Here is a 27,113-nt window from a genome sequence, read left to right as displayed (position 1 = left end):
TTTATAGTAGTGTAATGTCCAATGTTTAATAGACATCCCCTAAAAGCCCTGGAGGGCAATAGTCCTTGTTGCTGGTTACATAGTGGCAAAAAATGCTTACATTTGCAACAGATCCCTGTTGCCATAATATTACATTAGTCACAGGTATATATATATGGTCATAGGGGTCACCCCTACATTCACAACTGGTAGTGATGGTTGAGCTGGTTGTGCAGCAATGTGGTGGCCCCTATTCATAGTGGGTATTGCCAATATATTTGAACAATGGATTTAAACAAGAGGGTTGTGTTAGATATTTGGATATCCCACACTAACCACCGCTTAGGGGTTATGATGATAATTGCGCAGGATTGGGTAATAATTGTTTCCCATATGTGGTTTTGCAGGATTAGGTAGTGTATAATTACCATATGTAGTAGTGACATTGTTTGGCGGGTGGTTACATGAAAACAGGGTTTTTGCAGATTATACAGAGGGATCTCAAAGGAATTGACCTAGTTCGAAGTCAATATTAAGTCCTTCCGGTGCAAGGGTTTTCATAAAGTAGATGTGTTTGGACTCTTCTCTCGATATGGATTTGACATAGTCACCCCCTCTCCAAGGTTTGATGACTTTCTTAATACCCATAAATTGCAATTTTGATGGGTCTTTGGAATGGTGTTTTGCAAAGTGGTCAGAGACACTATGTTTGTCAAAGCCCTTTCTGATGTTTCTATGATGCTCGGAGATCCTGACGTGGAGTTTTCTAATGGTTCTCCCAATGTACTGTAACCCACAGGGGCATTGTAGAAGGTAAATAACCCCTGTGGTGTCACATGTAATTTTCTCCCTTATGGGGTGTGTTTCTCCCGTGGTTGTGGAGGTATACAGGGTAGAAGGTTTAGTGTGTCTACTGGTGCTGACTTTGCACGCTGCACATCTGGTGCAGTGAAAAAAACCTTTTGTGCTTTCTTTAAGCCAAGTCTCCCCAGTATTTGGTTTGTTTGGTGCTATAGTACTATGCACAAGTTGGGTTCTAAGGCAATTTGCTTTTGTGTAGATAAATCTTGGCTTTTTTGGAAGAATTTCTTTGAGCTTTTCATCTCCCAGAAGAACTTTCCAGTGTTTTTTGGATAATGTGCTCGACTTTTTTTGAGTCACTGCTGTATTGATTTATGAACGGGACACTGTACTCAGTGGTTGGGGCATTGCTTTTACAAAGGATGCTGGTCCTATCTGTTTCCCTAACAGTTGTTAGGGCCTGTTCAACTATTTCCTGATTATAGTTTCTCTCAAGAAACCTATTCTTAAGTAGTTCAGCTTGGTTATCGAAATCTTCTATTTTGGAACAGTTGCGCCTAATTCTTGTGAATTGGCCTTTAGGTATGTTATGCATCCAATTCTTGTGGTGACTACTTGTTGATGGAATAAATGAGTTGGAGTCTACCTCTTTGAAAAATGTTTTTGTTTCAATTCGATTCTGTTGGATATAAATTTGTAAATCCAGAAAATTGATAGCCTCTGTACTAGTATCTACAGTAAAGTGTAGGTTCAGGTCGTTAGAATTGATGTGGTTGAGGAAAAGTGTAAGTTGATCTTTAGGTCCTGTCCAGATGAAAAGGACATCATCTATGTATCTATACCACAGATGTAGAAATTGGAGAAACGGATTGTGGGTCCATATGTTGTTGTTTTCCCAGACAGCCACAAACAGTTTCGCGTAACTAGGCGCAAATTTCGCACCCATTGCTGTCCCGCGAACCTGTTTGTAAAACTGCCCCTCGGACCAAAAATAATTGTGGTTAAGTGTGAAAGATATGGCCTCGACTAGAAATTTCACTTGTTGTACTGGGATGTTTGATTGATGCGTGAGAATATCTAAAACATGTGCACAGCCTGATGCGTGCTCAATGACAGTGTATAGTGAAGTGACGTCACATGTGGCCAATATATACCCTTCCTTCCAAACCGTTTTATTGAGAATTTCTAAAACATGTCCTGTGTCCCTCAAATAGCTTTTTTGTTGGGACACTAGGGGTTGGAGGAAAGAATCTATGTAGCTTGATAGATTGGAGGTTAGTGATCCAATCCCCGAAACGATTGGTCTACCCGGTGGGTTCTGCAAGTTTTTGTGTATTTTCGGTATTTGGTAAATGACTGGGGTCCTTGGAAATTTTACATGAAGGAAGTCAAATTCTTTTCTGTTTAAAATGCCTATTTGAAGAGCTGGTTTAAGAAGTTCCAGCAGTTCGTTCTGGTATTGTACAGTGGGGTCCATCTTAAGGGGTTCGTATGTAGTGGTGTCCCTTAGCTGTCTATTTAGTTCCTCCAGGTATTTTTCTTTATCTTGGATGGTGATCCCCCCCCCCTTTGTCTGCTGGTTTGATGATTAGGTCCGGATTATTCTGAAAATCATAAATTGCTTGTTTCTCTTTTTTGGTGAGGTTGGAGTCCCTATTATGTTCCTTCTGAGTATTCTGAAGTTTGTCTAAATCTGTTTCAACCAATTTTTGAAATGCTGTGATAAACGGTCCTTTAAGATGATGTGGGTACAAAGTAGATGGTGCTTTGAGCTGGGTGTGAACAAATTCCAAATCAGTGGTAGGAACGGGTTCTGAGCTTGTGGTTCTCTCAGTTCCTATAAAGAATTTTTTGAGGGTAAGTTTTCGAATAAACTTATGCAGGTTTATGTATGTATTAAATTTATTGAGGGTTCTATCAGGAGCGAATTTTAGGCCTTTATCCAATAATTTGGTTTGGGCATCAGTCAGAGGTATTCTGCTGAGATTAAAAATTCCTTTGCCAGTTTCTGTTATTTTCTTATTTTTGGTCTTGCCCCTAGTTGTTCTGCCTCCTCGTCTTCCTCTGATGGTTTTGATCTTTTCCTGCTTTTGGTGGTGGATTGTGTTAGTTCGTTTAGATTGGAGCTGGTTGTTGTGCATGGTAATGTGGGATCCGATATGTTCCGAACCCCTTGCGATGGGAGGGCTTGCGCTAGTTCTAAAAAAAGGTTGAGGTTTGTTTCAACCTCAATCTCTGTATGTGAATGTGTAATGGGGGGAAGTTGGTTGAGTTTGTCAAGAAGAATAGATTGGGAGCTTTGGACTTCTTTGTGATAGGAATCTCTACCTTTCCTAAAGCTGTCTAGTACTTTCCCGTTCTGGGATATTGTGCGAGATGGTGGCCTGTTGGGGTATTCCAAATTGTTAGGGTTAAGGGGTTTGTATGTTCACCTTTGCGTGGCTGAATTTGGAATGTGCTTAATCAATGGTGATCTTGGGGGTCTCAATTTGGTTTTAGAATATCGATGCGAGTGTGATGGGTTTGATGGATTGGAAGGTTTGTCCTGGTTTTTATGTTTGAACCCTTGGGTTTTCTTTGTTGGCAGGTAGGGGTAAGGTGTGTTTTCATAGTCCTTAATGTCCCTCATAAATTTCTTTTCCTTAATTTTAATGGTGTCCTCTTCTATTCCTTTAATTTTATTTACAGTGAGCGTCTCTAAATTTATATAGTCTTCTAGGTGTTGTAATGGTTTTAGCCTATCTTGGATAGTAGCTATCTCTTCTTCTATGTATTTTAGGGATGTCTGCCTATCTGAGATGATGTGTTTCATAAGTGCTACTGAACATGACTCAAGAATGCCATTCCATGTACTGATGAATTTTTCATTGCTATGATTGAATGTAGGTTTTTTGGTGATTCTTAAGCCTCTTGGAACAATTTTATGTTCTACGTATTTGGATAGAGTGGTGATTTCCCACCATTGTTTGACTTCTTGTGTGAGGAGGTGTTCGTATCTGAGAAAATATTCACAAAACGTACTTTCGTTGTTGTGAGTTTCTACAACCTCTTCTCCTTTCTCCCTAGAGAAAAGACCCTCTACCCTAGCTAGTCTTTCCTGACGCCAGGTGTGTATCATATTAGGGATTTTTTGTATATAGGCAACATATTATGGCAACAGGGATCTGTTGCAAATGTAAGCATTTTTTGCCACTATGTAACCAGCAACAAGGACTATTGCCCTCCAGGGCTTTTAGGGGATGTCTATTAAACATTGGACATTACACTACTATAAAAAGACTTTGAACTCCATATAATGGAATCAGATGAAGGAAAATGCAGGTCTTGCAACCTATCTGAGAACACTACCAACAAGACTATAACCTTTGCAAGATAAAGTCCGGCATGGACACACTTTATGTGTTAATGTCCAGTTATGGTATACTACCAGTCCACCAATGCTAACTTAGCTATATAAGCAGCAACACAAAAGGTGTAAGGAACAATAATAAACAGCTGATATATAAAAAAATGAGGGAGAAACAAACTTATTCATCACGACTACTCCCATTGGATAAGACATCTGTCCATCAGAAATAGGACACATGACAGCAAATGTGACCTATCAGGAACCTACCCGGAACAAGGGTGCCTATAAGAGATTAACTAATGGGCCCCCTTTCACAATCCCTGAGGAAGCCCCAAGGTGAAACGCGTTGGATTGAAACCACAGAACACAATACAGCACTGCTCTCTGTAGGTATTGCTGAGAACACCTACATTCAAACCCACCGCTACGAGCGGCGGCATCACAGGCACATGCGCATGCGCAATAACTCACTATCTGAGACGGACACTTCCGCCAGGCAACAGGACGGGACAAACATCTCCACGGCAACGGGCCCAAAGCACAAGGGAGCGCGTTCGGGTTAGGACTATCCACAACTATGTGATCCGCGATCTGCCTCACTAAGGGTAAGTCTCTAAACCAGCCTCCATAACTGGGCTCATCCGATGGACCTGTCTGGCTCTTACTAACACTCTCAAACCAGGACTTTGTTTTTGAACTAAATCAAACCTATTTGGGGATTTTTCAGCGTCTGCACTTTATATCTGTTACATAATCTCACTCAGGAGGAATGAACTGTCTGGCTCTTACTAACACTCTCAAACCAGGACTTTGTTTTTGAACCAAATCATTCCTATTTGGGGATTATTCAGTATCTGCACCCTATCTGTTACATATCCTCACTCAGGAGGAATGAACTTATGGAATCCGCATTTGGACAATATTTGTAACCAATACTAGTCTTTGTCGAGTTGGCTATTACTCAGTGTTGTTGTACACACGGAAAGCCCTTTATACCACCAGCTGTTATACATCCAATATATGTGTATCTGTTTAATATTGCTTTTACAAGCTGTTACCTATTGATGCTACATGTAAGGGGCTGGTAGTTATCTACCACCAAATAGGTCATATACTGTCGCTATTTTATGTATGTATCTATGTACAGCACTGTATAACCTATACAATATATGTTACAATAAATTGTTTTATACATAACTACATTGTCCATGCGCCCAGGGACCCATCATCATCAAAAACAATTAATACAACCTGGACCAGTCCCTGGGTCCCAAAGAATCAAATTTCTTATCAAATTGTGTACCTTATTGGTGTCAATGCAGTGACATTAAACCTTGACCATTACATTTTCCAAGAACAACAAATAATATACAAAATATACCTTAAACAAAACAAATAAAAAGTTTCCTCTGATTGGCTATGTTTGAGGCACAGCAAAACACAGACCAGCCAGGACTGCAGGAAGACACAATGGCAGAGCAAAAACTACTCACAATGTGGATTTATGCATCTGTGTCCCTCTCTGATCCAGCAGTCATTCCGTGGGTCACTGAACGCTGACCATCTCGGTTCTAGGATCCTCCAAAGAAATGTCAATTCCATTGTATGCTATACGTGGATTAAAGACGAGCTATACACAACAAAAGGAATTCTTATTTCATGCATGCAATGATCGATCGATTGATCAATTAGAGAACAGAGAGAACACAACACCATCTCTTGTGTGCATAGAAACTGTTCTGTTTATTACTATCAAGATTACACTTTCATATAGCACTCAGAAACTTTTACTTGCATGCAATAATATATAACACCTGGTGTCTTATGTCTAAAATAATTGGGGCAAAAAAGCTGTCATGATTTTAGCCTTGCAAAGTAAATTTCGAAAAACTAATATGTAGACTGTTATCTAACATAAATTATTTCTTACCGGCGCTTCTCTTATCTACTGTTTAATATGTTCCACACATCTCCTGGAACATACCCGTTATTTTTCTTAAGACTTATATATTATATTTGAAGCAATCTTAAAGGCACAATGCACATTATTGAAATGATTTCTACATTCTAATTTCTCATAGCTGACTTTTCTCTACAGAACTGCTTTACAATAATGACAGGATTCTATTGCCTACTATGTCCCTGGTTCCCCATAAACGCTATTTTCATTGTATTCCCTTATAAGTTTCTATGTGTTTCATGCCTATGTATAAGAAATGTCCTATAGGGTATATTTGATTCCCTATAGAGTATAGCTTCCTTTGTGGTCAAACATGTTAAATATCAGGAAATGGCCAATATAATAATACATTATATATATATATATGTATATATATATATATATATATATATATATATATATATATATATATATATAAATATTAGTAAAAATTAATTCAAAAAGTTAATTGTTCACGTTTGGAAAAACAATATATATGTGTGCTAAGGTTCACAATACTAAATGATAAATGTTGCATATAATGCAAACAGGTTCTTAAAATGCTAAAAACTATTTATGTGCTTTGTGTATACAATTATATAGGGGAATTCTGGGCTGCGTGTACTCTAACATTAACATTTATCATTAGGATATGGCAATTGAAAGTTTAATGTAAAAAAGTGATATAAAACAAAAAGATATGTGGGCAGAAATCTTTAGTTTTTCATCTTCTATTTATAAAATGGGCCATAGATCAAAGACAAAATTGAGGCTCACTGGTAAAGCATGTTCAGTTCATTAATCAATGTAACCTCTAATCTAGAAATAGAGGCAATATAGTCCCCTCCTCTCCAAGATAAAAATGTAGTTCATTATTATTATCATCATCATTTATTTGTATAACACCACAAAATTAACAGCAAAAAAAAAACCTGTTTACTAACATAATCCATTCTGCTTATGGGATCTGTTGCCTTCAACAAGATGGATTGTTATAGATTTATCTAATTATTTATAAGTATGTCAGACAATTATTATGACACAGCTGTGATTAATTGGAGATCACCAAAACATCTCACCTACTGCCAGTATTGCTTTTATCATTCATTCATGCATTTGACTATTTGTTCAGCACTTGCTTGTTTAGAGCAGCAAATGAAGTAAAATATGTATTGTATCGTATGTGAAGCTAGACATATCAGTAGTGAATTTTAAAAAAAACTAAATTTTAAGATATTTCTAGTGGAATTTCTGAAACATATGCAGAAGATACTCAAAGCTAATAACAAAGTTCTGTTAATCATTCATTCATATTTTCATTAATTTCCTCAGATTCATAAGACTTTGAAGTATGTTCATTTCCTAAACAAGGCCGGAAGTGCGGTTTATTTTGATGAAAAAGGAGACATGAATTCAACGCTTGATATTTTAAACTGGATTGTATATCCTAACATGAGATTAGATGGTGTGAAAGTTGGAAGATTTGAACAGAAACATTCTACACCTAATCTAGTAATTGATGAAAACCTTATCAGATGGAACATTGCTTTCAACAAGGTGGGATTTCAGACACTAAATGGAAAAGAAACTTTGTGAATGTTTTGCCTTTCCTTGTTCATGTATTCATAAACCCACTGTCATTTATGCCATCAGCCTCCATTTTCAAAATGGTTGCCAAGTGACATCTGTAGCAATCATTAAAAGAAAAGCCTAACATGTCACGCTGCCATACATGTAATGTTCCATGGGGATAAAAGTAAACAAATTGCATCAAGTACATTTCCCAAACTGTTATGCCGCAATTACCTTGAGACTTCAATTGATTGACCTGTCCCCCTTAAAATTCATAACCAGCACAAAATCTTTACAGCCTGGATGGGCTTCTACTAAATAGGAAGTGTGGGGCCACTTGCAATTGGCCGAGTGTTGTGCTTCGTCATTTAAGTTCACAGTTATTGAATGCTGGCTGCTCTTAGTGAGCAATTTGCTTTGTATTGTACTTTATTTTTTTACAAATTATTACAAATATCCCATTGTACTTCAGAAGATAGGAGAAAGACATTTTTAAAAAAAGTGATTAATGAGGGCATTTCAGATAGTTTTTTATGTCAATACATTTGCTGTAATCCCTTGAAATTACATGTCTTGGATTCACAGGTACAGATAGAACAAGTTACATCCGCACAGAAGAAATTTAGGGAATTTTCAATTATACCATTAAACTGTAGCAAACACTGTCTGAATCTTTGCACACTCTGTTTGCATTTCTTGACGTCAAATATACTTATCTATATATTGGCATACAAGTTGGTTGTCTTCTCAACTACAACCCTATAAAAGCAAATCAGTTATATATTCAGTGATATTTTCACCTATTTGGATCTTGAATAGTCTACCATTTAAAGTTATCTCTAACACTCTCTTGGTTTTACTAGAACTTCTGGGTCCTGGAATGTTGAGACACAGTCTCCTGATGTAAACTGAATTAGAAAAATGTTAACAATTTTTGTCACGCGCCGGACACTCCAACTAACTTACCGGGGTCCAGTGCGCTGGTCTGGCCTCCTTGGTTGGGTCTTTCCGCTGTAGCTCCAATACTCTGCCCTCCTATGCCATCATCTTGGATATTGGGTCTGCTCAGACCCACTCTTCATTACTTTCCCTATTCAGTCTATGGCAGAGTACTGGCACTCCCCCTCATTTTCCAGACTATTGAATGCACCGGTTCTAGCAATATGGTTCCAGATCTTCATGTCATGTAGTCTGCTGGATTATTTGGCTCCTCTGTATTTCTGCTATCCTGTATTCATACCTATCCCTTAGGTCCAGCTATCCAGCACCATTTGGTTCTCAGCTAATCCTGGTATCCTGGTGTTCTGTAACCATGCCTATTCCTCAGGACCTAGTGTCCAGTGCCATATACTTCACAGCTACTCCAGGTAGCTGAGATATCCTCTCCCAATCTCCACCTTCCTTCTTTCACTTTCTTTGAAGTCCTTATTATGCATCTATTGTCTCCTCCTTCGTGTTGCTCTTATTTATCTCACCAGAGGTCCACTTTCCCAATTACTTGACAACTATGCTGCCTGGTTCCCTTTTTTCTTATGCTTTAACCTTGTTCTCCCACTTCTGTTCCATCTGTAGTTTCTTTATTTTGCCCATCTTGCTCTTCAAACAGCTATCTTTCTTTCAGCCCAACCTTACCTTTTGGCCCCCACTGCACCCAAATCCACATGCATATATATATATATATATATATATATATATATACACGCTTAGACACATATACAGTGGGTGAAATAAGTATTGAACACATCAACATTTTTCTCAGTAAACGTATATTTATTGTGGAAATTGTAATTAAACCTACACCTAGTTTCAGCAACAACCCTTGCAATCCACACATGCAAAGAAATTAAACCATGGATGTCCATAATTTTAGTTTTGTGTAATAATGTGAAATGACACAGGGAAAAAGTATTGAACACATAAAGAAAGGGAGGTGCAAAAAAGGCTTGGGAAGCCAAGACACCATCTGAAATCTAACACAAATCTATCATATCTACCACAAATGATGGCTGTAAAAACGTGTCTCATTACGAAGCTGTCACACAAGAAACATTTCATGATGGTTAAAAGCAAAGAGCTCTCTCAAGACTTTCGCTACCTTATTGTTGCAAAACATACTGATATCATTGGTTACAGATGGATCTCTAAACTGCTGAATATTCCAGTGAGCCCTATGGGGCCATAATCCGGAAGTGAAAAAAACATAATTTCACCATAAACCAGCCACGACCAGGTGCACCTCGCAAGATTTCTGACAGAGGAGTGAAAAACAATATCAGAAGAGTTGTCCAAGAACCAAGGACCACTTATGGAGAGCTTCAGAAAGACCTGGAATTAGCAGGTACAATTGTTTCAAGGAAAACAATAAGTAATGCACGCAACCGCCATGGCTTGTATGCACACTTACCATGCAAGACTCCTTGCTGAAGAAAAAACATGTTGAAGCTCGTTTAAAGTTTAGAAATTGATTTACACAGGGATACTATTTCAAGCACTAAATATTGGTAAAAGCAGGAACCTGCAGCTCTTTACCGGATAATCAGTCCGATTTTAAACCAAATAACATACAAAGAGACAAAGAGCGCTGTATTACCTGCTTAAAATACAAATTTATTGTATGAGTTTGAAAGAGACGGGACTGGAAAAGTAAAATAATTTAATAATAACACATAATAAAGTAAAACAGTGTCCCATAAATAAAAAACAAAATGAAAATCATATCAGTTATAAATATGCAATAACTGTATCCAATTGATCGATCATACATAGACATTAACCAAAAATCTAATCACGTATGTATCAATAGAAATAACATAGAAATCCGGGATCTATTGGTTCATGAAAAACAAAAATAAAAATAAAAATAGACATGAAAGTATAGTCCATTGTAGCAAATGCTAATAATGACATTAAAAATTCCTTTGAAGAAAGACGGAAGTTCAGTTTAGGGAAAAGTATTCCAGCAATAGTATTGGCTCCCAATTTAATTAAAATGCCACAAAAAGGAATATAAACAAATGAAAAAAATTTTTTTTCTTCAAATTCGGTAAATATATAAAAAAGCCATCTTGTAATGGGTATAGATAAATCCAAGGGTAAATGAGAAGTCTCTTACCGGTATTGAGAACCCTCCAGAGGGATTGTAGAGAACTCTGGTTTCTATATTATCTCTATTGATACTTACGTGATTATATTTATTTGGTTACATTCTATGTATGATCGATCAATTGGCTACGGTTATTGCATATTTATAACTGGTATGATTTTCATTTTGTTTTTTATTTATGGGACAGTGTTTTAATTTATTACGTGTTATTATTAAATTATTTTACTTTTCCAGTCCCTTCTCTTAAAAAATTCAAACAATAATTTGTATTTTAAGTAGGTAATACAGCACTTTTTGTATGTTATTTTGTTTAAAGTTTGCTGCACAATATTTGGGCAAGCCTATGAAATACAGGGTGATTCAAAAGTCGCAGTACACCCTTTTATTTCAAAAACTCTACAGGAATTGGGCCGATTGGCCGATTTCAAGATGGCGCCCATGTTTGGTACATACCGTAAAAGATAGACCACGTCACCAATACCTTACTGGAGTATTCAGGTTTCCCAATTTCCTGTAGAGTTTTTGAAATAAAAGGGTGTACTGCAACTTTTGAAACACCCTGTACTGTGAGAATATAGTGTGGTCAGATGAGAGCAAAATTGAACTCTTTGGATGCCATATTACGCACCATGTTTGGAGGAGAAATGGCACTGCACATCACCCCAAAAACACCATACCAACAGTGAAGTTTGGAGCTGGAAACATCATGTTGTGGGGCTGTTTTTCTGCACATGGCACACTACATACATTTGAAGGAAGGATAAATGGATAAATGTACCGAGACATTATTGATAAAAAAAAATGCTGCATCTACCAGGATGCTGAAGAAACGAAATTGGAGATTTCAGCAAACAATGATCCCAAACACACAGCCAAGGACACACTAAATTGGTTTCAGAGAAAGAAGTTGCTTGAATGGCCCAGCTAGGGCCACCGAGAGGGGGGGGGGTACATTTTACCCGGGCCCAGCCATGCCAGGGGGCCCAGGCTGGGCCCTCGCTGCTAAATTAAAATTTTTCTTTTTTTTTCTTTCATTTTTTTCTTTTTTTTGCGATCTTTTCTTCTTTTTTTTTTTCGCAGGGGTGGGGGGGGGGTCGTTGGTGGGGGGAGCTGGAAGAAAAATAAATAAATCCATACTCACGTGATCGCGGTGCCACATCCCTCCTCTCCTCTCTTCTCCATTCACACTGACTGTTGGGCGTAATTGACTTGTAATCAAGTCACGCCTGAAAGTCAGTGCGGAGTGCCGCAGGCGGGATAAAGCATGTAGAAAGAAGAGAAGACAGAAGAGAAGAAGAGAAAAGAAAGAAGCTAACAAAAGGTAAGTAAAGAAACGGAGAGGCAAGGGAGGAAACAGAAAGGGACAGTACTTTAAAGAAAGGGGAGAGAGGCACAAAGGGGAAAAAAAGGGAGAGAGGCACAGAGGAGAAAAAAAAAGTGAGAGAGAGGCACAGAGGAATAAAAAAAAGGGAGAGAGAGGCACAGAGGAATAAAAAAGGAGGAGAGAGGCACAGAGGAGAAACAAAAGTGGGAGAGAGGCACGGAGGAATAAAAAAAGGGGGAGAGGGGCACAGAGGAATAAAAAAAGGGGGAGAGAGGCACAGAGTGAAAAAAAGGGGGAGAGAGGCACAGAGTGAAAAAAAGGGAGAGAGAGGCACAGAGTGAAAAAAGGGGGAGAGAGGCACAGAGTGAAAAAAAGGGGGAGAGAGGCACAGAGGGGGAAAAAGTGGGAGAGAGAGGCACAGAGGGAAAAAAAGGGGGAGATAGGCACAGAGTGGAATAAAAGGGGGAGAGAGGCACAGAGGGAAAAAGAAGGGGGGGAGAGGCACAGAGGGAAAAAGAAGGAGGGAAGGAAGCATGGAGGGCACAGTGTGAGCATAAGGGGGCACAGTGTAGTTATGAAGAAGGAGCACAGTAATGTGCGTGTGATGGCACAGGGGGCTTGTTGCAATGTAGTGTGAGGAAGGTGGTGGTTAATTAATGGGTGCTATTTTGTTTGTAGGGTGATGGTGAGGCAATTTAATAGTGGGGACTTTTAATTAAAGATGGGGTGGTTTGGGGGCTATTGAATGTTGGGGTGAGTTTGGGGAGAATGAGGTATATTTATTAAATGTGACTATGAATTATTTAATGGCAGTGATGGTTGCGGGAAATAGGTATTGCTGGGGCTGTTTGCAGGAAGGGAAATAGGTTTATTTATTAAATGTGAATATTATTATTTTAATGTTGGGGCTGGAGAAAGGCCTAATTATTAATCGTGGGTGCTATTGATTTAACGCCGGGGCTGGCTGTAATTTTCTAAATGTAGCCATTTTTTTTGCCAAATAGGTCTTCAAACATTGCAGGATCCAGACAAGCCACAACTAAAGAAACCAGCAGCCACAGGTGGTGAACGTGAGAAGAACAGGTAGGACAGAGCAGCATAGTGTGTGAAATGTTGTGATTCTAGTACAATGGCAATGTTTGGTGAGTGTTTGGTGAGCCCAGTGGGCGCAGGCCAAGACTGAACTCTTTCTGTACACACTGCACTACACTTTGTAGTAAAACGTGTCTTCCTGGATATAGAAAATCTACAGTAGAGGGATCAGCTGCCTGCTGCTATGAATGTGTACCCTGCCGAGAATGGGAGATTGCCAATCAAACAGGTGATTAAAAATGAGTTTACCACCTATATACCATTTTTAAAATGATTCTTGAATTTTAAAAAGATTTAAAAATAGGCCACCTCCCTCCATATTTCCTTTCACATTACGCACCTGTTTTGACTAAATTTCCTCTGAGTACCCATACACTTCTTGTAATATTGCTGTGAGGATGTCAGGACTTTGATGACCATTGAGAGAGTGTAATTGAAACAAAGTGGTTTTACTTAAAACTCAGGTTACACTGGTTTAGGATACAATAAATGGTAAGGCAGCAAGTATAAGTCAGCAGGATAGATGCAGGATGATGATCATTTGAACTGCAGAAACAAGGAGAATGGATGGAAAAGATAGAGCCAGTGTAGGTAACAGAGTAACCAGGATAGCTGGGAGGCAGATGATCAGCAGCCAGACAAGGACTAAATGTCCAGGTTAAGCAAGGAACTGGATGGCTGCAACATAGAAGGTGTAATGGTCTGCAGGCACGAGTACACGGAGGTCGATGTAAGCTGAGAAGCTTAAAGCAGGATACCATATGGTATCACAGTCTGTAGACACAGGAGCTGCTTTTCTAGAGGTGCAACAGACTGCAGGCACAGGAGCTGGTTTGCTAGAGGTGCAATAGACTGCAGGCACAGGAGCTGGTTTCCTAGAGGTGCAATAGACTGCAGGCACAGGATAACAGGAGGGTCAAACAAGCCAGAAGTCAAAAGTCAGTGGTCCACCACAATACCAGAGAGAAAACAGGAGAGAAGTCACAACAAAGTTGCATCTGGTTCATAAAATGAGGTGGAAAACAGAGGGACAAGCAGTTAAGACAACAGATGAACTGCCCCAGTTTGCTGGGAGAGGAAATGTTATAAAGTCCAGTCACATGTGAAAGGGCTCCAAGGGTAATGTGCTATACTCCTGTAGGAAGGAGAATTGTCCAAGTGCAACAGCAGCCCCTCTGGTGGTACAGAGGTACTGCATGCTAGATATATATAATGACAGAATTCAGACATAGTCCCTTTCAGGCAAGATCAGGAGAAGGAACAGCAGAATTTAGTGAGGAAATGCAGAATTGCAGCCAGTGGCAGATCATGACAAAGGGGAAGGCACAGTAGCATCAAGTCACGGTATGCAGGATTGCAGCCAGAGGCAGATCTTGACAGAGGAAGATGTTGTGCAACCCTTACAAAATAGTGACTGCCCACAAAATGCACCATTCTAATTTAAATCATCTCATCCCACAAAACAAAATCTAATTTTTGCATATGGATGCATAAGCACACACTTTCATGCGCCTAGCCCGCTGTCGAGAAGCAAAGCATGGTTCCACCATGCTTCTTCTATCAGAAGATGCAGCATTTTGCGTCCTCACAGACTTTGCCATCTTGGCCAGCAAATTTATGTGCTTCACTGTGATAATGGGTGAGTTTGCCAAATACCTTTGTCACCAAACGACATTTGTGCTGCACTTTTGCAATTTTATAAATTATGACTTTACTATTGTAACCTCCAACCTCCCCCTGCCAATTACTACACTGGCTCTCTGTCCCCTACAGAATTCAGATGAGACTCTTAACCTACAATGCCCTCAGCCACTCATTTCTACCCTACATCTACAATCTCCTTTCTATCCACAATTTCTCCCATCTTCTCCGCATGCCACCAAGCATGTCCTCACCACCGCATCTATTGCCCCTTACCACTCCTGCCTCTAACACTTCTCCCTTGCTGCTCTCCACTTCCAGAATGCACTGCCTCTGCCAAACAATCTATCCACTAGTTTCCAAGGCTTCAAATAAATGTACCATAAAAATTAACCTTTTCATCTTTCATCACAGTCTACCAGCCCTCCTCCTAAAGACTGTGGCATTGTCACTCACCGGACCGTGAGTCCCTCTGCTCTTGTGCGTGGTTCTCTCTCCTTCCTGCCGGCGCCTGTCCTGAGCCGCGGCCGTCCGCCATCTTGATAGGACTGTGCATGTGCAGGATCCCTGAACTCTTATGACCTTGCTTTTAACTTAATTGGTGGATCAATCACCTCTCCCTATTTAAGGCACCTGTAACCTTTGTATCGTTGCCTGATCTAGATTCTCACTCCCTGTGAGTCTCTGAAGGTGTTCCCTGTGTCCTGCTCGTGTCTTCAGTTTCCTGCTGGATTACCTGCTCTGCTCATTGGCGGTTCCCATACCCGCTACAGCCTCCCAGCTCTCCTGCTGTGTCTGCACCAGGACAAGCCTCTCTACTCAGCGGCGGTATGCATACTTGTTATTGACTATTAACTGTTATCCTGCATATCTGCCTTGGACAAGTTTCTTTACTCAGCAGCGGTATACATACCCGCTATAGACTATTAGCTGCTATCCTTCATATCTGCTTTGGACAAGCCTCTCTACTCAGCAGCGGTATACATACCCGCTATAGACTATTAGCTGTTATCCTGCATATCTGTTTGGACAAGCTTATCTGCTCTCCAGCTGTACACATACAGCCATAGACTATTACTATTACTCTACTTATTCGCACCTGGACAAGTCCTCACCTCCTCGCAGTGGTACAACTTGCTATCCGCAGACCACTGACTTCCCCGCTACCTACCTGCACCTGGACAAGTCTTCCCATCACAGCAGTGGTACAACTTGCTATCCGCAGACCACTGACTTCCCCGCTACCTACCTGCACCTGGACAAGTCTTCCCATCACAGCAGTGGTACAACTTGCTATCCGCAGACCACTGACTCTCCTGCTACCTACCTGCACCTGGACAAGTCTTCTCATCACAGCAGTGGTACAACTTGCTATCCACAGACCACTGACTCTCCCATTACCTTCCTTCACCTATTCACGTCCGCCCGGCTCTTCTTGGTTGATACCTGCCTCTGCACTATAGTTGCAAGTCGCTGACTTTCCTACCATTATAGCTGCGAGTCGCTGACTCCTATCTACTCCATTGACATTCTCTCTCCACCTGCTGTTGTATAACGTTCTTACTATTCACCCTACTGCCCAGAGGATCGCTGTGTAAACCCCGCCCCTCTGGTAAGCATTATCATCTGGTGAATCCTGGGTAGAACTCCTAGTGCCCGTGACAGGCATAGTGGTTAGCATTTTTGCCTCCCAGACCTGGGGTCATCATTTTGATTCCCAGCCATAAGCTTTTCAGGGTGGAAATTGTATGTTCTCCCGATGTTTCTATGGGTTTCCTCCGAGTACTTTGGTTTCCTCTCACACTCCAAAAACATTTTTGATGAACTTTCTCAAAGAAAGATACTTTTGGGGTATTTTTTAAGAGACACTCTTCAACAATGATCTTCTGAGACAAACAGTTTTATCTAACCAGATGAAATGTCAATTTTGTATCACTTTTGAGCAATTGGTCACAGGACATTATCTGTTTCTATATAAGATAATGATTATCTATTGACTTCCTGAGCTGCATGTTACATACACTTTTATATTTTTATCTATCTACTTGTTAAAGGATTTTTAACTCCTTATGGGTCTGAATCTCCTTAATATTCTGGCAAATATATGTATGACCGTTTAATACCATTACATATATGACTATTACCGTCAACCAACTCCTCGCAAAAGGTATTTCTAAATTAACCCAAGAAACATCAATCTTATATTCCCTCATATCGACAGACTTCAAGAATGACCACAGCAAGATATAACTTCATTTAAAGTGTGTTGTATTATATTATAGAACAATAAACAGCGTAACAATATTTTACACAAAAAATAGATTTTGTGCCATACATCATTCCTATTGCTTGTAATATACATATATATGTAATTGTGTGTGTTTTAACTAACCCTTGTCTAAAGGTGTAGTGTGTGTGTGTGTATGTTTTAAGCTATGTATATGTGAATGTATTGTGTAGTGAAGGGGGAGGGGAATCCACACAGATACACTCACTCCATTCATCTCACTCAAAGTTCAACGGCCATTTTAAACACATGGTTACAACCAAATCAATCTGCACTACTTTCCCTTTAAACCAACAGTACAACAAAACATTATATTTAACAATCTGATCACTTCCTATGAATGTACATTAAACTGCATAAAGCATCATTGCTTCCATGACCAAAACTAAACCAACAAACAACTATGTATAACATAAATGCTTTCATTTAAACCAACAATCTATCCCAACAAGGCATGCATTTATGTAACTCTGTCCATACCAAACCAAAATATCTCCAATCACATTTACCATCTGTATTCAAACTTTCATTCTCATATACTTTACACATATGCGTCTCCCATTCAACAACACATTACAACATGCTCACACTCACCTTTCATGCCATTCACACTCCATACTAGTCAGGGCCTAAGGCCTGTTCACCTAGGAGCAAAAGCAGCATGTTCTCTCCGTCCGGGGATCAAGCATGGAGAGAGAGCTTATTTCTCTGTGTACAGTAAAAACCTTTCTTGTGGGCGGAGTCTAGAACCTGGCCACAGTCTTTCATATGTTAATTACAGACCAAGGGCCTGAGTCATTAAGGCAAAAAAGGAGAAAATGTTCTCTGGGACAAACCATGTTACAATACAAGGGGTGCAAATTAGTTTATTATTTTGCACATAAGTTAAATACTGGCTGTTTGTTCATCTAGCACACAAATACTTGCTAGCTTGCTATAACACCGAAATTTAAAGCTGATCCAGGACATGTCCTATCCCAACTATAAATCTGTCCCCACATTTTAAATTTACCTCCCCCTCCAATGCAACATGATTTTGCCCAGGTGCAAATGTTACTCCTTTTTTATGCTTTGCTCTCCTTGATGACTCAGGCCCCAAATGTTCCAAAACCTGTTTAAGTAGTTACAACCCATAGTCCCAGGTGGGGGGAGGATTTGTGTTCCCAATCAGTGTGCTAATTAAATTGTAGCTAAATCTGTTCATATATTATAAAATGAAACATAAATAATAGATTATTTATGTATTCTTCATCACTACTTTTATTTGTTTTATCTAACAATTAAGAAATTGTTTTATATTGGAGCGAATGCCAAGATTCTTTCATGTTAATCTGCCATAAATGGACTTATTTTTAAATTATTATTATTAATTATTAAGGCAGACCGTGGATTAAAAATTAAAACTGTATTTATGTTGTATTCAACGTGCCAAATAATTATTAATCTTCCAGTAAACCTGTAAAATTCCCAAGTTCCTTATCTTTTTTGCAAGTTGATATTGTTCCTCTAAGTCAGTGACTCCCAAACTTTTGCAGTTCGCGGCACCCTTAGAGTCTCCATAATTTTTTCAAGGCACCCCTCCAGATACGCTGCCCCCTCTGTGTCCAGATACGCTGCCCCCTCTGCGTCCAGACACACTGCCCCCCTCCTCTGCCATGCTGTCCCCCTCCTCTGCCCTGTCACGCTGTCCCCCTCCTCTTGCCCCTTGTCACGCTGTCCCCCTCCTCTTGCCCCTTGTCACGCAGTCCCCCTCCTCTTGCCCCCTGTCACATGTTCCCCTCCTCTAGCCTGCCCCCTGTCACGCTGTCCCCCTCCTCTGCCATGCTGTCCCCCTCCTCTGCCCTGTCACGCTGTCCCACTCCTCTTGCCCCTTGTCACGCTGTCCCCCTCCTCTTGCCCCCTGTCACATGTTCCCCTCCTCTAGCCTGCCCCCTGTCACACTGTCCCCCTCCTCTAGCCTGCCACCTGTCACGCTGTTCCCCTCTTCTAGCCTGCCCCCTGTAACGCTGTTCCCCTCTTCTAGCCTGCCCCCTGTCAAGCTGTTCCCCTCCTCTAGCCTGCCCCCTGTCACGCTGTTCCCCTCCTATTGCCCCTTGTCACGCTGTCCCCCTCCTCTGCCATGCTGTCCCCCTCCTCTGCCCTGTCACGCTGTCCCCCTCCTCTTGCCCCTTGTCACGCTGTCCCCCTCCTCTTGCCCCCTGTCACATGTTCCCCTCCTCTAGCCTGCCCCCTGTCACGCTGTCCCCCTCCTCTAGCCTGCCACCTGTCACGCTGTTCCCCTCCTCTAGCCTGCCACCTGTCACGCTGTTCCCCTCTTCTAGCATGCCCACTGTAACGCTGTTCCCCTCCTCTAGCCTGCCACCTGTCACACTGTTCCCCTTCTCTAGCCTGCCCCCTGTCACACTGTTCCCCTCCTCTAGCCTGCCCCCTGTCACACTGGTCCCCTCCTCTAGCCTGCCCCCTGTCACACTGTTCCCCTCCTCTAGCCTGCCACCTGTCACACTGTTCCCCTCCTCTAGCCTGCCCCCTGTCACACTGTTCCCCTCCTCTAGCCTGCCACCTGTCACACTGTTCCCCTCCTCTAGCCTGCCACCTGTCACATTGTTCCCCTCCTCTAGCCTGCCACCTGTCACACTGTTCCCGTCACACTGTTCCCCTCCTCTAGCCTGCCCCCTGTCACACTGTTCCCGTCCTCTAGCCTGCCACCTATCACACTGTTCCTGTCACACTGTTCCCCTCCTGTAGCCTGCCACCTGTCACACTGTTCCTCTCCTCTAGCCTGCCCCCTGTCACACTGTTCCCCTCCTCTAGCCTGCCCCCTGTCACACTGTTCCTGTCACACTCCCTCTCACTCTGCCGCGAGCCAGCCAGAAAAAATAGAAACAAAAAAAAAAACTTACCAATCCGCGCGGCGCCGGGACCCTGCATCCTCCTCTCTCATGCAGCTTGTCACTGAATGTCGAGCTGCATGAGACAGGAGGATGCTGGGTCCCGGCGCCGCGCAGATTGGTACGTTTTTTTTTGTTTCTATTTTTTCTGGCTGGCTCGTGGAACCCCTGTGACAGCACCGCGGCACCCCTGGGAGCCGCGGCGCACACTTTGGGAACCGCCGCTCTAAGTCAACAGCTGAGTAGAAAGACCCACACAGAGGAGAAGTGGTGAGACCACAGCAGAAACAAGAACCCACTGGCAATATTCCATACTAGTATTAGTATTACATTGTTGTAATTATTTAATTGATTTAAATGTAAGATTTTTCTGTTTAACTGTAGAGGTTTCATTCCAAATCAATTAGTCTGCATATTGGTATTCTAGTAAGGTCCTTATTAGTACAGGTTATCTTAGTATATTAATATTTCTAATAACATAATCTTTAATACAGTTAATTCCAATTTCTTTACCATCTTTAGTGAGATACTCTCTAGTACAGTAATATATTAATATTTAAATGTAACATATTACATCAGAACTTCCCCTAATCTGTCCTCTTTCAAACGAACATTAAAACTTTTCCTTAAAGTCTTCCAGTCTCATGCCTAAACTACCACCGGTCGGCTACCTCTCTTTCTCATCCCTTCTTCCCTTCTCCCCCTTCCTCCCGTCTCTCCGTCTCATCCATGTGTCTGTCTGTCTTCCCCTCCCTTTAGATTGTTCGCTCCTTTGAGCAGGGCTCTCCTACCTTCTGTTTCCATCACTTTTAACTGCGCTCTCCAGCTACTCAGCTCACCTCCTCTCAGTCCCTGTGCCCTCTGTCTCCTCTCGCTTCTCTCCGCTCCCCTCAGTGACTCTCAACCTGTCATCCGTGCCCACCCTCTTGGGCCATAGTAACCTGCCTGTACTCACTTTTCCCCTCCCTCCCTCTCTTTCATGCTGTGCCTGAGCCCCCAGAGTTATAGTGCTTACTGTTACTTGTACTGTGCTGTTTCACCTTGTACTGTGCCATTGTTTGTCCTTGTACGGCGCTACGGATACTTTGTGGCGCCCTATAAATAAAGATTAATAATAATAATAATAATAATCTTGTACAGTTAATCTTAATATTTTATTTAATTGCATACTTATTCTTATTTACTTGTTTGGTGCAACATATTACACAGGGATTTCCAGTGAGTAATAAATCACATCAGTCCCTGCACCATTGTAGCTTTTATCTAAATGATCTACCACACACACACACTAGAGTTAATTGTTGTCAAAAGCCACCTAACCTATCACTGTGCCACAGTAAAATAAATACACTCACCTTAAATAAAAAACCTGTGACAAAAATAAATTCTTCCCCACTCTTGTTACTTTATTGCTCACTTAAATCCTGTGGGATACATGTAACTGGGCGTACACACCTATAGAATATACACCCATTCAGCAACAACTTTCTTTTACTATTTTAATGGTTATTGGTCTGTTCTGGATCAGCCATCACTATTGCTTTAATTGTTCCCTGTCTATAGATAAGTGACCATTATATACAATACTGAACATTCTGTATCATTAATTAAAATCATCAATAGACAAAGACCTTAACATTTTTCAAAGGTTCAGCTCCAAATGATCAGAATAATTTGAATGTATCAAACGTAGGATATCAAAAGCTTAGATATATTTCAAAGGCTTGATCATTTCATTGTATACAGTTATATGTTTTCATTCTAGCAATAAAATGGAATTTCATTTTGAATATTCAATGGACTTTAATCATGTGACTGATCACAATACAATTTCAGTAATAAAAGATATCAAAGTAATTAAACACATAAATGAAAACATTAATTAAATAAAAGATGTGCAATAATGAAATATATAAATAAACAGATGCAAATTAAAGAGAAACCTTATAAAAGTTTTTTCAGATATGAAGGGTCTAGCACCATAAGCTTATAAAATATAATACCACCTTTATATTATGCTATATCCTAAAGATAGAAGTAGCACTAGGTAAAAGACCTAAAAAGGCAATAGGACACAAATAAGACAGAAGAAAGGGGGTCATAATTAAGGTATATATTTTAGATTTCTAAAGACACTTGACACACACAATGCAGATCATACCTAAAAAGTGATTGGCTCCTCACCTCACTTACAAAAATAAGAAATTGCATCACAGGAGAAATGTGTGTGTACTAGGCAGGTGAAGTATTGTTTTGGGGATTAAGTTAAAGGAGAGGCTAGTGCAGGACATTTCCTAAAATGCTTAATGGTTGATAATATAACCATACACCTTTCCTGGTTTTAACCTTAACCTTTATGTGCTATAATAAAAGAAATCACACTGACTTGTTGGCAAATAAAGATTTCTTTATTTAAATAGCAGCTTAATATTATTGTGGCGGTAGAACACTGTACTCAGCCTTGTCTATACATAGGGGAACCCTAGTATCTTCATGTTAATGTGACAACAGTCCCCAGGCAAGCGTAAACCCGCCCCCTTCTGGGCTAATCGTAATGCACCGCAAGCCAACCCAGAAGAGCTGTACTTGCACTGAACCTAAGCCGACTCTTCGAATGGAATAGGTTCCAAACACATGACTACCATGAATGTGCGCTTCACCCACCTTGTTTATCCTGTACAATGCTCTCCAGCCACGCCAGTTACACTCCCAAAACTAGGCCAACCAGCATACTACCCCTTAACCACATTGCCTAAAGCCGTGTATATCTCCGCTATGAAAACACCTAACCCTTCTTCCGTCAGATGCACTCCATCAGGCCTATAGAGGCCTGGGTTTTGATAACTAATTCCCAGGTACTCATTTCTCATGCCACCTAGTGAACATAAATACTTGGCCATAACCGCATTTACCTTCTTATGGGCACAGTTTACTGTCCTTCTATCTGGAAAAGATCTCAAAGCTAGTCGAGGGACTATGTTGGACCAACACAGGAACAGATCAGGCTATAAGGCATGTACCCATGCTAGGTCAGACAATATTGCTAGGCACAACTATATAAATTTGCCATGACCGAAATCATTTCCACCCAGGTGAATAAATAGAATATGGGGAACCCCAAGCTCCACTATTGATCTGGACAGTAGTACTCTAAAACTCGGCCACCTCATTCCCTTCCGGCCTAACCAAGAGAACGGGCAGAGAAACGCAGTTGTTTTACCAGCTGCTCAGTGAAAAGCAACCCAATGGACAAACGAGTGACCCAACACCAAGATCTTCCATGTACTGCAAGGCAGCAAGCAAAAAAGCACCACACAGAGACACAGCATTCCCTCAAGAAGAAAAAGAAAAAGAGAGAAAAGTAGGAAAGAAGAGGAGAATACGAAAAGGGTCTGGCAACACTTGCGAAGGAAAAAAACATCAAAACCTTTTGTGCCAATAGCCAATCAGGCCCACTTTAGAGGGAAAATATGGAGAAATCCCTTCTCGCTACTGCACCCAAGAGCAGCAAGCAACAAAGTCCTATGTCCACCCAGTAAGAGAGGAAGAAATAGTTCAAGAGAGAAGAGAGGGTCTCAAGTATCACCGATATGCAGCGGACTTCCATCTGCCTAACTGCTGAATATATGACCTGACTCCCTATCCATAGCTGCAGATGTGAATGCACCTATTTTAAATGAATGTGTGCCAAATTCCATGCTATTCAAGTCCAAAGCATCCAGCATGAGCTTAAAGACTGCCATGAACTGAAACCAAGTGAGGGGGGACTCATCACTATGCACCAGTCACAGCAACGCACCCTGCGGCCAAAGTCCAGAAAAACTAATGACCACCTGTACCGGGCAAACCGACCTCCTGTGCGGGGGCAATGGTGTAACCCCCCTATACAACTGATCCATCTTGGACCATCTTACTTTACAAGATATTGATTGAGGGGACAATACAACATCCTTTGCTAACATGCCAGAGAGTGGAGCAGACCGCCCGGAGGCCACCAGCTGTCTCAACTGAAATGCCTCAAAGAACAGCATCACGTGCACACCCGAGAGAGCCCATAGCAAGTCTTTCAGAATACCCTGACTAATAGGTCTTCTGACATCTAGAAGGACGTGGAGCTTTCGCCCAGCCCTGCAGCACTTTAGAAATCGAGAATATCCTAGTAACATCAACTAAACCGTACAATTGCGAGAAGAAGAATATACCTGCCAGTGCGGTGTACTGTCACGAGCCGCGGCGGTACTCACAGCCGCCGCGGCTCGCTTCCTGTAGGTCCCAACGTCCCGGCCGTCACCATGACGACCGGGACGTCATTTCCTTCCAACTCCCGACCGTTGCCAAGGCAACGGTCGGACGCTTCCTCAGCGCCGTGTCCTGGCAGCCAGGCGCGCATGCGCTCTAGGGACAATCAGGCAGATTTAGCCTGTGGCTGAATTAGCAGGCATTAGCCTGCAGGTGTGGATTTCAGTGCTAAGCCCTGATTGGTCTTGCTAGGTGCTGGCAATTAGCCTACAAGTGTGGCCTTGTCTAGGGGCAGGTTCTGATTGGTTATGGGTTGTATTTAAGGCAATGAGGTCTGCTGCCTCATTGCCGGTTATAGCTTCTGTGCTCCAGTCTGCTGACCTGCTTGCTCCAGTTCCTGTTCCTGTATCTACGTTTTGACTTCCCGTGTATGACCCTTGGCTTCGTATTTGACTTCGCTTGTGTTTCCTGTGACCCTGATCCTTGGCTCGTTTACCCGTTCTGCTACTTTGCCTGTGACCTCTGACCTCAGCTTGCTCATCGTTTCTGTTACCTGCTGCCTACCTTTTGACCTCTGCGTGGACCTGACTCTTCTTGCCTGGGTTCTCCCCAGCCGGTACACACTTCACGACCCTCTGTCAGTCTGCAGCCCAGTCTGTCCCCACCATCAGGGGCTCCAGTGAACACCTGACTGGCAGAGTAGACTCCGGGTTGTGTTGTGCCGGCTGGAGGGGTTCCTAACATTATAACCGGCCCACTCACGGAGACAAGATTAGGATGGATACAAGTGGATCCACACCGTCTCCAGCACAAACTCTAGCAGGCCACGTTGAGTCCTTGTATCAGATGATGCAGGGATTGGCTGAGCGTATGTCTGTTCAAGAAGAAGCCACAAAAGCTTCACAACCGACTCCAGGTCCCATCTGTGAACCCAAAATGAACTTACCAGATCGGTTCTCCGGAAATAGAACCCTGTTTCGGAACTTCAGGGAGAGCTGCAAGCTCTATTTTCGGATGAGACCTCGCTCCTCCGGTTCAGAGCAGCAAAGAGTTGGGATTATTATTTCCCTTCTACAGGGTGACCCCCAGTCCTGGGCGTTTTCTTTGCCGCAGACCAGTCCGGCCATGCAGTCCGTAGACTCCTTCTTCGAGGCACTGGGTCTACTGTATGATGACCCGGATCGAGTGGCCTCCGCGGAAGCTCATCTACGGTCCTTGAAACAAGGCCGACGGTCGGCAGAAGAATACTGCGCTGAATTCCGTAGATGGTCACCTGATAGTGGATGGAACGACCCTGCCTTACGGAGTCAGTTCCGTCTCGGCCTATCTGAACAGATTAAAGATTCTTTGGTGCAATACCCGTCTCCTAGTTCTCTGGAGGATCTGATGCACCTCTCCATTAAAATTGACAGGAGATATAAGGAGCGGAAAACTGAAAAGGAAGCATCATCACCTCCATTCGCCTTCGTTCCTGTTTCCCAGGATGGTGAGGAGCCTATGCAATTAGGAGCATATCGTCTCTCTTCGGAAGAGAGAGACAGGAGACGTTCGCAAGGTCTATGTCTATACTGTGGCATAAAAGGCCACTTCTCCCGTTCTTGCCCAAATAAGTCGGGAAAAGACCATGCCTAGGGAATGAGGGGAAAGTTCACCTAGGTCTGCAAATTATCTCCCCGAAAAATGCTGTATTAATCCCTGCACAGCTCACCTTCCGGGCTCGCTCTGTGGACCTGTCGGCCTTCATTGATAGCGGAGCTGCAGGCAACTTCCTTGATATTGGGTTTGCCCGCTCTGCCGGAATTCCGATGGTAAAACTCAACTCTGCCATTACTGTCTGTGGCTTAGACGGAGGTCCGTTGCCTGGTGGCAAGATTTCCTGGGAGACCCCGCCACTACAGTTGAAGATCGGAGCTCTCCATTCTGAGTCAATCACCTTCTTCCTGATCGATTGTTCGTCGGTTCCTATGATCTTGGGCCACCCATGGCTTTCCTGTCATAACCCTGTCATAGACTGGGTAAAAGGAGAGATTGTCAAGTGGAGTACTTATTGTACACAGTCTTGTTTGTCACTGTCTCTGCGTATGATTCAGCCTATTCCGGAGCGGCTTCCCTCACAGTATCATGAATTCTGGGACGTGTTTTCCAAGAAGGCTGCTGATACCTTACCGCCACATCGTGACTTTGACTGTGCCATCGAACTTATTCCTGGTTCCAAGTTACCTAAGGGGCGTTTGTATTCCCTTTCTGCTCCAGAAACAAAATCCATGCAGGAGTATATCGATGAAAACCTGGAGAGAGGCTTCATCAGGCCATCTAAGTCTCCCGTAGGAGCGGGATGCTTCTTTGTATCAAAAAAAGACGGAGGGTTAAGACCTTGTATTGATTACCGGGGATTGAATCATATCACAGTCAAGAACACCTATCCCCTTCCGCTCATCTCGGTTTTGTTTGATCAGCTAAGAGGGGCCACTGTCTTCACTAAAATCGACCTTCGCGGAGCATATAATCTCATCCGTATCAAAGAAGGAGATGAGTGGAAGAAGGCATTCAATTCGCACTCTGGCCACTACGAGTATCTGGTCATGCCATTTGGCCTTAGTAATGCACCTGCAGTGTTCCAGGACTTGATCAATGAAGTTCTTCGGGAATTCCTTGGTTGTTTCGTGGTCGTCTATTTAGATGATATCCTCATCTATTCCAGATCTTTGCCCGCCCATCAGACTCACGTCAAACAAGTTCTACAGAAATTACGAGAGAACCACCTGTACGCTAAGCTGGAAAAGTGTGAGTTCGAGGTACAGAGAGTATCCTTTTTAGGCTATGTAATCTCTTCTGAGGGATTCTCCATGGATCCAGCTAAGGTCCAGGCTATTCTGGATTGGGTGCAACCCAACAATCT

At 42.1% G+C, this 27,113-nt stretch overlaps 1 protein-coding gene across 1 annotated transcript in view; it reads left to right on the top strand.

Annotated features, from left to right (window-relative positions):
• LOC142108298 (vomeronasal type-2 receptor 26-like) overlaps positions 1-27,113 on the top strand; it is a 78,052-nt gene that overhangs the window by 14,139 nt on the left and 36,800 nt on the right. Inside the window, exons 2-4 of the mRNA XM_075191934.1 lie at positions 7,401-7,625; positions 8,892-9,007; positions 13,231-13,388. Of these exons, the coding sequence (XP_075048035.1) occupies positions 7,401-7,625; positions 8,892-9,007; positions 13,231-13,388 (499 nt within the window). The remainder of the gene's footprint in view (positions 1-7,400; positions 7,626-8,891; positions 9,008-13,230; positions 13,389-27,113) is intronic.

This window comes from Mixophyes fleayi, chromosome 12 (assembly GCF_038048845.1).
Source record: "Mixophyes fleayi isolate aMixFle1 chromosome 12, aMixFle1.hap1, whole genome shotgun sequence".
NCBI classification, from domain to species: domain Eukaryota; kingdom Metazoa; phylum Chordata; class Amphibia; order Anura; family Limnodynastidae; genus Mixophyes; species Mixophyes fleayi.
This window is presented reverse-complemented; position numbering and strand designations above follow the sequence as displayed.